The following is a 12,824-nucleotide window of genomic DNA, read 5'->3' as shown; positions in this document are numbered from 1 at the left end:
GATTTTTTTGTTCTTTATTTCAACAGTTGGATATTCCTGGCTTCCTCTCCTGAAAGATGGAAGGGTGGTGACTAGCGAGCAGCACATCCCTGTCTCAGCCAATCTCCCATCCGGCTACCTTGGCTACCAGGAGCTTGGGATGGGCAGGGTACAGTACTTTAAGATTGGTTGATCGCAGTTCCTTCAGAAAGCATTAAAGATCAGCTAAAACAACAGTAACACACAAAAGCATGCAGTATTTTTGCCAGTCCCACATTTTGGTTTTAGTTATTCATTTTCAAGTAAACTTAGGCCACTGGAAGGCAGTGCTGTTAACAGTTATCACAATCTGGAATTACAGTTTGGGCATTTTATAAGCCCTGAACTAGCAGTACTTCAGGAGGGAAATGGAAACTTGGAGGTACTGTATGAGATGGAAGTTTGTCTCTGAAAACTAGCCGTGCTCAAATAAAGATAGGTTCTTAGAGTCATGCAAATGGTTAGGAATTATCTTCCAACTTATTGTAAGTCTAGTAAGCAAATCTCTCACCCACATGGTAGTCCACTCTGATACATTTCTGATTCGTTAGAGCTTGAATTTTCTCAGATTTCTCCAATTGGTTTGTTGGTTTTATATTCTTTTTAGCCATCTTAAGTGTTATAGACTTCAGTTTTATAACATGCTTAGTTAAGATCTGTTCTGTTTCATTGTGAATGGCTTTTAATATCTCTCTGCATTTAAATAGTGCCAGATTTGGGCCCATGTTATGAACAAATAGTTAAAATATTCCAAAATAAGGGTAAATCATATAACATTCAGTTATTATTCCTAGTCTGAACATGAGAAAAATAGAGGTTTCAGAAATAAAACTAAACACAAACAGATGATAGACCCTTTGCCTGTGCCAGGAATACTTACTATCCTATTTACTTTATCTGGTACCTTATGCCACGACTTTCGGAACCCTGAACTCAAGTTTGGTTAAGTCATTGGTAGTATTGGGAGTCTTTCCCTCTCAAATGGGCAGTAATTCATACAGCTGCAAGTACACAGAAAAGGTAGCTTAGAATATCAGGAAGTAGGCAGAAACTAGTACTGGTTACATTCCTGCTGTGAGCCAGGCCTACATATCAAGTTACTGAGGCTGTCTGGCCTTCAGCACCTCATCAGTACCTTCACTGAAGATGATGTTTGAAGCTAATGTCACTAATCTGTTGGGATGTTTCTTCCCTCCATATGGTTTCAGCATTATGGTCCAGAAATTAAATGGGTAGATGGAAGCAAGCCACTGCTGAGAGTTTCAACTCACCTGGTTTCCACAGTGTATACTCAGGTAAGCGCTGTTCCATTAGAATTAGCAGTGATTGCTTTGTGAATGAGTTTGTGTGATTTTTTGGCAAAATAAAATCCTAATTGATATATTACATAGATACATTTTCACTCTATAAGTCCTTTTTTGAAGAAAGAAAGTGCATATAAGGTGCTCTCATGTAATGATATAAATGAATAGTACAAGTGACATTTCTCAACAGTTTTCCTCTTTTGTTGGAGGATCTTTGAAATCTTTTTTTAAATTTATTTTTATCTCTTTGATGCTTTCATTTTTATATGATATTTTATAGTCTAAATAAAACATACATGCTGCAAGAAGCAAATACTTCTGTTTCCACAGCAGATATGCTAATAAGCTTTCATTTTCTTGTCTTCTTTTATCTCCCCAGGATCAGCACTTCCATAATTTTTTCCAGTACTGTCAGAAAACCGAATCCGGAGCCCAAGCCTTAGGGAGCGAACTTGTAAAATACCTGAAGGTATCACATAGCTTTCTTAGTAACCCCTTTTTAATGAGTGTACAGTAGGTTGGGTTTTTTTATTTGGTGGTGAGTGAGGCTGCTCTTAGCTAGATGCCCTCACACTGATGGCATCTATATGGTTTTAGATAGTGGGAAGAAGTGGACTCGGAAATAATACCACTGTGATGTTCATTCCAGCCCCACATATCCTTTTCTCAGGCTGGACCTAAAACACATTATTCCTCATAGAAAACCACCCACTTAGAGGCCCTACCTGTGAGTGCTCACTGGGTGCAGAGCACAGTCACAGGCACATAAAAAGCAGTGACTTTAGTCCCACTGTTAAGTAACTTCTTATTCATTGTAGGGGACAACATAAACTTGGTGAATGCATGCTAGGTGGGCAAAAAACCCAGAAATGATGCACATAACCAACTCCAGCTTTGGGCAGGCTGGGGGGCTCCTGGAGTCATGGCACAGGGAGAGCAGGAGGGTTGGTCTAGGGGAGTTTCACCCAGAACCTGATTCTAGGGGAGCATTTCGAAAAAGGGCAATCTAAGCATGGGGACAAAATAGAAGAAATGTGAGAAGTGGAATTCGTTTGATTTAAGCAAGGAAAATGGAATGGGGATTCTGAAATCACTGCTCCAGGTCCCCTTTCAGCTATATCATAAGAGCCATGTGACTTGAATAAGAGCCTTTTATTCATTCTCTATTGCTGCTGTAACAAATTACAAAAAAATGGTGACTTAAAACAACACAAATTTGTTTTCTTACACTTCCTGTAGGTCAGAGATCTGACACGGGTCTCACTGGGCTAAAACCAGGGTTTTATTAACAGGGCTGAGTTCCTTTCTGGAACTCTAGGGGTGAATCTATTTCCTGTCCTTTTCCAGCTCCTAAAGGCTGCACTCATTCCTTGGCTTGTGGCCCCTTCCTCCATCTCAAAGCCAACAATGTTGCATCTCTGAGCATTCTTCCCCCACTCTCCTGCCTCCCTCTTCCGCTTTTAAGGATGCTTGTGATTACTTCAGGCCCACCTGGATAATCCAGCAGAGTCCCGTCTCAAGGCCAGCTAATCTGATTAGCAGCCTTAATTCCCCTTTGCCATGTAACACATTCACAGGTTCTGGGGTTTAGGACGTGGACATCTTTGCCCAGTAGTCTGCCTGCCGCTGTCTCCATTTGTTTAATTTCTTCCATCCTTATTTGGAACTAAGTGGAAACTTCTTGGGGTTGGTTTACTTTTAAAAAGGTAACACGAACTTTGCCATTCCACGTCTGTAGAGCCTGCATGCGATGGAAGGTCACGTGATGATCGCCTTCTTGCCCACCATCCTAAACCAGCTATTCCGTGTCCTCACCCGAGCAACCCAGGAGGAAGTCGCCGTCAACGTGACACGGTGAGAGAGGCAGAGAGAGGTGGATACTCTTCTTCCCTTTCAGTCTGTCCGCATCTGGAGCACAGTCATACGTATCTGGGATGCGAGTATGTGTTGAACATTATAGTTAAGAAATTTCTTTTGATCCCATATGCGGGGACCCCATCTGATTCCTTGTTTCCTCGTTTCCTGTGGTGCCAATAGCACCGTCATTGTTCTACTACTACTGTGATAATAATGAAATGTTTCCATTTTCACATTACTGTTCATTGCTTTATTCATTCCTGTGATGTGTAGGGTCATTATTCATGTGGTTGCCCAGTGCCATGAGGAAGGATTGGAGAGCCACTTGAGGTCATATGTTAAGGTATGTAAATGAAACTGCCCCGGTCATTTAAATCTGTGGCTCTCCAATTTTCCTTCTGAGGACTTACTTTTATTAATCTAGTCATTTGGGGATGTATTTGGGATGAAACTTAACACCTCTGCCTATAGCTGGTGCTTGCACCTGAACGTGGGGAAGTCCAGAGAGGGGCAGCCATTCCTTTATTTACTTGATTTCATTCTTTCAGCTACATTTCGTCCTTTTATGGATTTTGCAAATAATGTGACCCAAATGACATAGAAATTGAAAGATGGGAAGGTTAGCTGTGGCCACCATCAAATTAGAAGACTATGAAGGAAAGTAAGAGGTGCCGTTAGGATAAACATCAACAAGTTTGTCATTTACATACAATATTTCGTGAACATGGTGGCCTTTACTGTTCTCAAAAGTTACACGTGTTCTATTTAACCTTCGACACCTCTGTGAATTATAGTTATGTATTAGTTTAAAAAGTAAAATTGGGGTGCTTTAGGGAATCAGTTCCTGAGTGTCATGCGACACATTGCTTAAAGCCCTTGGGAGGTGGAGTTCTGGGCTGGAGGAACCACCAGCTGAGTCAGGTGATCCACATGTTTTGATGGGCTCCCTGAAGACACCCTGGGCTCCCTCTTCCTGTCACATGACAACCACCCTTCCCACCTTCCGTTTCCACACCTCCTCTCCCACCCATGCAGTTGTATCTCAGTCCCAGATCTCCATCCTTTGGAGCCTCTCCAGCTTTCAGCCCAACTCGGAGAACCGGTGCATTAAAATATCTTTCCCTTTTCTTTGAAGTATGCTTATAAGGCTGAGCCATATATTGCTTCCGAATACAAGACGGTGCATGAAGAGCTGACCAAATCCATGACCACAATTCTCAAGCCTTCCGCCGATTTCCTCACCAGCAACAAACTACTTAAGGTATGTCAGGAGGGCCAGTGTGGCTCTGTGGTATTGAAACAAGAAAATTCAAACTTCATGGCCTGATCGATTTCACCCTCTTTGTGTGCTTTTGGAGACAATCACCACCTCCTAAAAGGGGGTAACAGAGTTAGTTCTTCAGTACCAACTTCGCTGCTTGTACTTGTGCTCGTAACAGAGCTGCAAGGTATTACTGTGTTCAAAGTTTCACAGTCATTATATTCAAACCATTGGAGGACACTGAGTTAGAGACTATAAAGGCAAGTGTCCACGGGTGGGACCCAACCGAGAGGAAAGGCCAGTGCGAATGAGCTGGCACCTCTGGTTGGCTGTGCCGTGCTGAGTGTCTGCTGAGTGTACGGCATTGTTTACTGTTGGACACGTGGAAGCGGGTGCATCTGCCTTGCACCTCTGCTCTGACAGCCATTCGCCAAGAGGCTCAGCTATGTTTTCAGGTCACACTTGTTTCACATCAGTGACATTGTCAGCCTAAGGGAGTAAATGTCTCACCTTCTGATTTGTTGTTTTCCTTACTGGATTCTTTTGTTTCTTTCAGTATTCATGGTTTTTCTTTGAAGTTTTGATCAAATCCATGGCTCAGCATTTGATAGAGAACTCCAAGGTTAAGGTATGTCACTTCCTCTCAGGGCTTGCCTGGCAGTTCTTACGGGAAATTCTCTTTCATTGTGTTTGTAGCTAACACTTATTATTGCTTTCTATGTTCCAGTCACAGTACTGTTCTAGGGGCTTTCCAAGTAGTAAGTCATTTTGGCTGTATAACAACCCTATGGGGGAAGTACTAGTCTTATAGTTTTATAGATGAAGAAGGTGAGACCAGAGTGCTTGAGTTAACTACCCAGGATCCTGCAATGAGTTGAGGGAGCCAGGCTTTGGGCCAGTCTGGCTCCAGAGCCCACACTCGTGGAGCTCTGTGTTATTAAATCCAGAGAAAAATAAGTCTTTTCCTTTGACTAGCTTAGAAATCTTCACATCTGCTGAAAAGGGAGTAGCAGTTTAAGCGTTCATTTCAAATGTAACTACCCAGTGTTCGTTAAGTGTCTTGAACATTGTAGAGATTTCTCAGCAACTTAGATGGGAAAGTCTGGTATGATCACACATCCTCTATGGCCAATTAGTGGACTCTGAGACAACTCCGTCTCCCCTGACGCATCCTCCCCATGGTGCCTGGGTGTGTGTGACCCTCTGGGTCCCCGTGCTGTCCCCTGGTTCCCACTGGTCTCTGCCATGAGATGAACAGACTCTGGCCTGATGCCCCCGCTGGCTGGCTGAGGCTCAGTGTAGATAAATGTTTATGGAATTCCAACGCAGTAAACCAAGGTGGCTGTGCGCAGAATTGCTTCTGAGACTCTCGGAGTCCCGGAGTTGCTGTATGACTGGATTCTTACTGTGTCATAGCTGTACAGAAGCGGGGTGTTGGTGACTATGGCCGGGAGCAGCAGGCGCTCATGCGGGGAGCAGGAGTCCTGGGGCCCAGCAGCCTCCTCAATGCACGTGGGAAGGAGGGCGGAGCCCCAGGGAGGGAGGCTCAAGATCTAGGTCCCCTGGACAAGGGATCTGGATGGAGAGGAAGCCTGGGGAAAGGCTGGTGGATCTTGTCAGGTGGAAGGCTGGTGGTTCAGAACCTAAAGCTGTGCTTTTCTTCTAGTAGAGCTGGAGCCTGCTCAGGAGGTTTCCTTTCTTTTCTTTTTTCTTTTAAATCCAATTTTAGTGCACAGGGAGATGCCAGATGGAGGTGGGCCCTGCCTTCCACAGAGTAGCGCACCATCTAAATCTTGCCAGCACAGCCTGCCAAGGGAAAAATCTAGCAGATTGTCTACTTGGCAGTATGCAGCTAAACAGGCATGCACACACACACACATGTTATTTTGCCTTTCTGTTAAAAATGCCCTATACAGGACAGTCTCTAGGCCTGTCGTCGTCTGCTGGGGCTGCCATCACAAGTACTATACACCAGGGGACTTAAACAACAGAAGTTTATTTCCTTGTGATCCTGGAGGCTAGATGTCTTGAGATCAAGGTGTCTGTAGGGTTGGTTTCTCAGGAGGCCTCTCTCCGTGGCTTGTGGGTGGCCTTCTTCTCCCTGTGTCCTCGCATGGTCTTCCCTCTGTGTGTGTCTGTGTCCTAATCTCTTCTTAATCCTGCTGGATTAAGGCTCATCTTGATGACCTAATTTTAACTTAATTTCCTCTTTGAAGACCCTATCTCCAAATGCACTTACATTCTGAGGTAGGGTTAGGACTTCAATATACGAATTTGGGGGGGAGGTTGGGAACAGGGACACAATTCAGTTCATAACAACTACTGGATTTTTCATCATTTTTGTCTTTAAATAAATGGGATCACTTCAGAGAGATTAGTAAACCTGATTATATTTTTAAAAAGAACTGATGTGTTCAGGAAGTATTCATTGAGCCCTTATTATATGACAGGCTCAGAGGTTACACGGTTAAATGTAGTATGATTTGTGCCCTCATGGAGTTCATGTGGGAAAGCGTGCAGTTAGACCACGGGAGCCATGTTCAAGGAGGTAAGGAACACTTTTGAAACATTCCTGAGAAGTATATTTATTTATTTGTTTATTTTTATTTTTTTATACAGCAGGTTCTTTAGTTATCTATTTTATACATATTAGTATATACATGTCAATCCCAATCTCCCAGTTCATCCCACCACCACCACCTGCCCCCCAACGTTGCCCCCTTGGTGTCCATGTTTGTTCTCTACATCTGTGTCTCTATTTCTGCCTTGAAAACCGGTTCATCTGTACCATTTTTCTAGATTCCACATATATGTGTTAATATACGATATTTGTTTTTCTCTTTCTAACTTAATTCACTCTGTATGACAGTATCTAGGTCCATCCACGTCTCTATAAATGACCCAGTTTTGTTCCTTTTTATACCTGACTAATATTCCATTGTATATATATACCACATCTTCTTTACCCATTCCTTTGTCGATAGGCACTTAGGTTGCTTCCATGACCTGGCTATTGTAAATAGTGCTGCAGTGAACATTGGGGTGCATGACTCTTTTTGAATTATGGTTTTCTCAGGGTATATGCCCAGTAGTGGGATTGCTTGGTCATATGGTAATTCTATTTTTAGTTTTTTAAGGAACCTCCATACTGTTCTCCATAGTGGCTGTATCAATTTACATTTCCACCAACAGTGCAGGAGGGTTCCCTTTTCTCCACACCCTCTCCACCATTTGTTCTTTGCAGATTTTCTGATGATGCCCATTCTAACTGGTGTGAGGTGATCCCTCATTGTAGTTTTGATTTGCATTTCTCTAATAATTAGCGATGTTGAGCAGCTTTTCATGTGCTTCTTGGCCATCTGTATGTCTTCTTTGGAGAAATGTCTACTTAGGTCTTCTGCCCATTTTTGCATTGGGTTGTTTGTTTTTTTAATATTGAGCTGCATGAGCTGTTTATATATTTTGGAAATTAATCCTTTATCTATTGATTCAGTTGCAAATATTTTCTCCCATTCTGAGAGTTGTCTTTTCATCTTATTTATAGTTTCCTTTGCTTTGCAAAAGCTTTTAAATTTCATTAGGTCCCATTTGTTTATTTTTCTTTTTGTTTCCGTTACTCTAGGAGGTGGGTCAGAAAAGATCTTGCTGTGATTTATGTCAAAGAGTGTTCTTCCTGTGTTTTCCTCTAAGAGTTTTATAGTGCCAGGTCTTACATTTAGGTCTTTAATCCATTTTCAGTTTATTTTTGTGTATGGTGTTAGGGGGTGTTCTAATTTCATTCTTTTCCATGTAGCTGTCCAGTTTTCCCAGCACCACTTATTGAAGAGACTGTCTTTTCTCCATTGTATATCCTTGCCTCCTTTATCATAGATTAGTTGACCATAGGGGCATGGGTTTATCTCTGGACTTTCTATCCTGTTCCTTTGATCTATATTTCTGTTTTTCTGCCAGTACCATATTGTCTTGATTACTGTAGCTTTGTAGTGTAGTCTGAAGTCAGAGAGTCTGATTCCTCCAACTCTGTTTTTTTCCCTCAAGATTGCTTTGGCTATTTGGGGTCTTTTGTGTCTCCATACAACTTTTAAGATCTTTTGTTCTAGTTCTGTAAAAAATGCCATTGGTAATTTGATAGGGATTGCATTGAATCTGTATATTGCTTTGGGCAATATTGATTCTTCCAATCCAAGAGCATGGTATATCTCTCCATCTGTTTGTGACATCTTTGATTTCTTTCATCAGTGTCTTTTAGTTTTCTGAGCACAAGTCTTTTACCTCCTTAGGAAGATTTATTCCTAGGTATTTTATTCTTTTTGTTGCAATGGTGAATGGGATTGTTTTCTTAATTTCTCTTTCTGAACTTTCTTTATTAGTGTATAGGAATGCAAGAGATTTCTGTACATTAATTTGGTATCCTGCAACTTTACCAAATTCATTGATTAGCTCTAGTAGTTTTCTGGTGGCATCTTTAGGATTCTCTATGTATAGTATCATGTCATCTGCAAACAGTGACAGTTTTACTTCTTCTTTTCCAATTTGAATTCCTTTTATTTCTTTTTCTTCTCTGATTGCCGTGGGTAGGACTTCCAAAACTATGTTGAATAATAGTGGCAAGAGTGAACATCCTTGTCTTATTGCTGATCTTAGAGGAAATGCATTCGGTTTTTCCCCATTGAGAGTGATGTTGGCTGTGGGTTTGTTGTATATGGCCTTTTAGGTAGGTTCTCTCCATGCCCACTTTCTGGAGATTTTTATCATAAATGGGTGTTGAATTTTGTCAAAAGCTTTTTCTGCATCTGTTGAGATGATCATATGGTTTTTATCCTTCAGTTTGTTAATATGGTATATCACACTGATTGATTTGCATATATTGAAGAATCCTTGCATCGCTGGGATAAATCCCACTTGATCATGGTGTATGATCCTTTTAATGTGTTGTTGGATTCTGTTTGCTAGTATTTTGTTGAGGATTTTTGCATCTATATTCATCAGTGATATTGGTTTGTAATTTTCTTTATTTGTAGTATCTCTGTCTGGTTTTGGTATTAGGGTGATGGTGGCCTTGTAGAATGAGTTTGGGAGTGTTCCTTCCTCTACAATTTTTTGGAAGATTTTGAGAAGGATAGGTGTTAGCTCTTCTCTAAATGTTTGATAGAATTCACCTGTGAAGCCATCTGGTCCTAGACTCTTGTTTGTTGGAAGATTTTTAATCACAGTTTCAATTTCATTACTTGTGTTTGGTCTTTCATATTTTCTATTTCTTCCTGGTTCAGTCTTGGAAGGTTATACCTTTTTAAGAATTTGTCCATTTCTTCTAGGTTGTCCATTTTATTGGCATATGGTTGCTTGTAGTAATCTCTCATGATCCTTTGTATTTCTGCAGTGTCAGTTGTTACTTCTCCTATTTCATTTCTAATTCTGTTGATTTGAATCTTTTCCCTTTTTTTCTTGATGAGTCTGGCTAATAGTTTGTCAATTTTATTTATCTTCTCAAAGAACCAGCTTTTAGTTTTATTGATCTCTGATATCGTTTCCTTCATTTCTTTCTCATTTATTTCTGCTTTGGTCTTTATGGTTTCTTTGCTTCTACTTTGGGTTTTGTTTGTTCTTCTTTCTCTAGTTCCCTTAGGTGTAAGGTTAGATTGTTTATTTGAGATGTTTCTTGTTCCTTGAGGCAGGATTGTATTGCTATGAACTTACAGCTGCTTTTGCTGCATCCCATAGGTTTTGGATCATCATCTTTTCATTGTCATTTGTCTCTAGGTATTTTTTGATTTCCTCTTTGATTTCTTCAGTGATCTCTTGATTATTTAGTAACCTATTGTTTAGCCTCCAAGTGTTTGTGTTTTTTAAGTTTTTTCCCCTGTAATTTCTGATCTCATAGTGTTGTGGTCGGAAAGGGTGCTTGATATGATTTTAAGTTTCTTAAATTAACTGAGGCTTGATTTGTGACCCAAGATATGATCTATCCTGGAGAATGTTCCGTGTGCACTTGAGAAGAAAGTGCAATCTGCTGTTTTTGGATGGAATGTCCTATAAATATCAATTAAATCTATCTGGTCTATTGTGTCATTTAAAGCTTGTGTATTTTTTATTAATTTTTTGTCTGGATGATCTGTCCATTGATGTAAGTGAGGTGTTAAAGTCCCCCACTCTTACTGTGTTACTGTCGATTTCCTCTTTTATAGCTGTTAGCATTTGCCTTATGTATTGAGTGCTCCTATGTTGGGTGCATATATATTTATAATTATTATATCTTCTTCTTGGATTGATCCTTTGATCATTAGGTCGTGTCCTTCCTTGTCTCTTATAACATTCTTTATTTTAAAGTCTATTTTGTCTGATAGGAGAATTGCTACTCCAGCTTTCTTTTGATTTTCATTTGCATAGAATATCTTTTTCCATCCCCTAACTTTCAGTCTGTATGTGTCCCTAGGTCTGAAGTGGGTCTCTTGGTAGACAGCATATATATGGGCCTTGTTTTTGTATCAGTTCAGTCAGTCTATGTCTTTTGGTTGGAGCATTTAATCCATTTACATTTAAGGTAATTATCAATATGCATGTTCCTGTTACCATTTTCTTAATTGTTTTGGGTTTGTTTTCGTAGGTCTTTTCCTTCTCTTGTGTTTCCTGCCTAGAGAAGTTCCTTTAGCATTTGTTGTAAAGCTGGTTTAGTGGTGCTGAATTCTCTTAGCTTTTGCTTGTCTATAAAGCTTTTGATTTCTCTGTCAAATCTGAATGAGATCCTTGCTGGGTAAAGTAATCTTGGTTGTAGGTCCTTCCCTTTCATTGCTTTAAATATATCGTGCCATTCCCTTCTGGCTTGTAGAGTTTCTGCTGAGAAATCAGCTGTTAACCTTATGGGAGTTCACTTGTATGTTATTTGTCGTTTTTCCCTGCTGCTTTTTTTTTTTTTTTTTTGCGGTACGCGGGCCTCTCACAGTTGCGGCCTCTCCTGTTGTGGAGCACAGGCTCCGGACGTGCAGGCTCAGCGGCCATAGCTCACAGGCCCAGCCGCTCCACAGCATGTGGGATCTTCCCGGACCGGGGCACGAACCCGTGTCGCCTGCATCAGCAGGTGGACTCTCAACCACTGCACCACCAGGGAAGCCCTTCCCTGCTGCTTTTAATAATTTTTCTTTGTCTTTAATCCTTGTCAGTTTGATTACTGTGCGTCTCAGCGTGTTTCTCCTTGGGTTTATCCTGCCTGGGACTCTCTGCACTTCCTGGACTTGGGTGGCCATTTCCTTTCCCATGTTAGGAAAGTTTTTGACTATAATCTCTTCAAATATTTTCTCAGGTCCTTTCTCTTTCTCTTCTCCTTCTGGGACCCCTATAATGCAAATGTTGTTGAGTTTAATGTTGTCCCAGAGGTCTCTTAGGCTGGCTTCATTTCTTTTCATTCTTTTTTCTTTATTCTGTTCCATTGCAGTGAATTCCACCCTTCTGTCTTCCAGGTCACTTATGTGTTCTTCTGCCTCAGTTATTCTGCTATTGATTCCTTCCAGTGTGTTTTTCATTTCAGTTATTGTATTAATCATCTCTGTTTGTTTGTTTTTGAATTCTTCTAGGTGTTTATCCTTTAGTTCTCCAAGTCTTTGTTAAACATTTCTTGCATCTTCTCGACCTTTGCCTCCTTTCTTTTTCTGAGGTCCTGGATCATCTTCAGTATCATTATTCTGAGTTCTTTTTCTGGAAGGTTGCCTATCTCCACCTCATTTAGTTGTTTTTCTGGGTTTTTATCTTGTTCCTTCATCTGGGACATAGTCCTCTGCCTTTTCATTTTGTTTATCTTTCTGTGAATGTGGTTTTCTTTCCACAGGCTACAGGATTGTAGTTCATCTTGCTTCTGTCTGCCCTCTTGTGGATGAGGCTATCTGAGAGGTTTGTGCAAGCTTCCTCATGGGAGGGACTGGTTGAGAAGTATATTTAAAATCAACTATCAGTGTCATCTATCTGAGAACTGTGATAAAAAATTAATAAAGGAATTTAATTGTGTGTGATCTTTTCTCAAGATGGCAAATTAAACCATAGAACTTTAGGGTCAGTAGGGACCAGAAAGCTAACTTCTTGTCCAACTCCTCCCTTATTTCACAGAGGTAGAGACGGAAGTCTGTACCCATGAAGTGACCTGCCCAGGGTCACACAATTGAGCAGAGCCAAGAGTCATGCTAGAGGCAGGATCAGCCTATCTCAAGTGTTCTGCCATTCCCAGCCTATAACCCCATTCTCCAACGCCACGAGGGAATAGTTTGTACTTGGAACTTTACACAAAGCACTCAGATGCTGCCATGCAGAACCTTTTCTGTAAGTTAATTATATCTTGGTCTCAAAACAGCATTCAGACAGTTTTTAGAAGTAGTTTATTTTAAAATTATCCAGTTTGC

At 40.8% G+C, this 12,824-nt stretch overlaps 1 protein-coding gene across 12 annotated transcripts in view; it reads left to right on the top strand.

Annotated features, from left to right (window-relative positions):
• The window catches only part of DOCK9 (dedicator of cytokinesis 9), a 378,503-nt gene that overhangs the window by 287,504 nt on the left and 78,175 nt on the right, over positions 1 to 12,824 (top strand). For all 12 annotated transcript variants that reach the window (XM_059995755.1, XM_059995754.1, XM_059995763.1 and 9 more), the window contains exons 21-27: positions 27 to 148; positions 1,227 to 1,313; positions 1,702 to 1,791; positions 3,061 to 3,176; positions 3,453 to 3,522; positions 4,315 to 4,440; positions 4,997 to 5,068. In XM_059995755.1, the coding sequence (XP_059851738.1) occupies positions 27 to 148; positions 1,227 to 1,313; positions 1,702 to 1,791; positions 3,061 to 3,176; positions 3,453 to 3,522; positions 4,315 to 4,440; positions 4,997 to 5,068 (683 nt within the window). The remainder of the gene's footprint in view (positions 1 to 26; positions 149 to 1,226; positions 1,314 to 1,701; positions 1,792 to 3,060; positions 3,177 to 3,452; positions 3,523 to 4,314; positions 4,441 to 4,996; positions 5,069 to 12,824) is intronic.

This window comes from Delphinus delphis, chromosome 18, assembly GCF_949987515.2.
Source record: "Delphinus delphis chromosome 18, mDelDel1.2, whole genome shotgun sequence".
Classification (NCBI taxonomy): domain Eukaryota; kingdom Metazoa; phylum Chordata; class Mammalia; order Artiodactyla; family Delphinidae; genus Delphinus; species Delphinus delphis.
The sequence above is the reverse complement of the archived record's forward strand: the minus strand, read 5'-3'. Positions and strand labels throughout refer to the sequence as shown.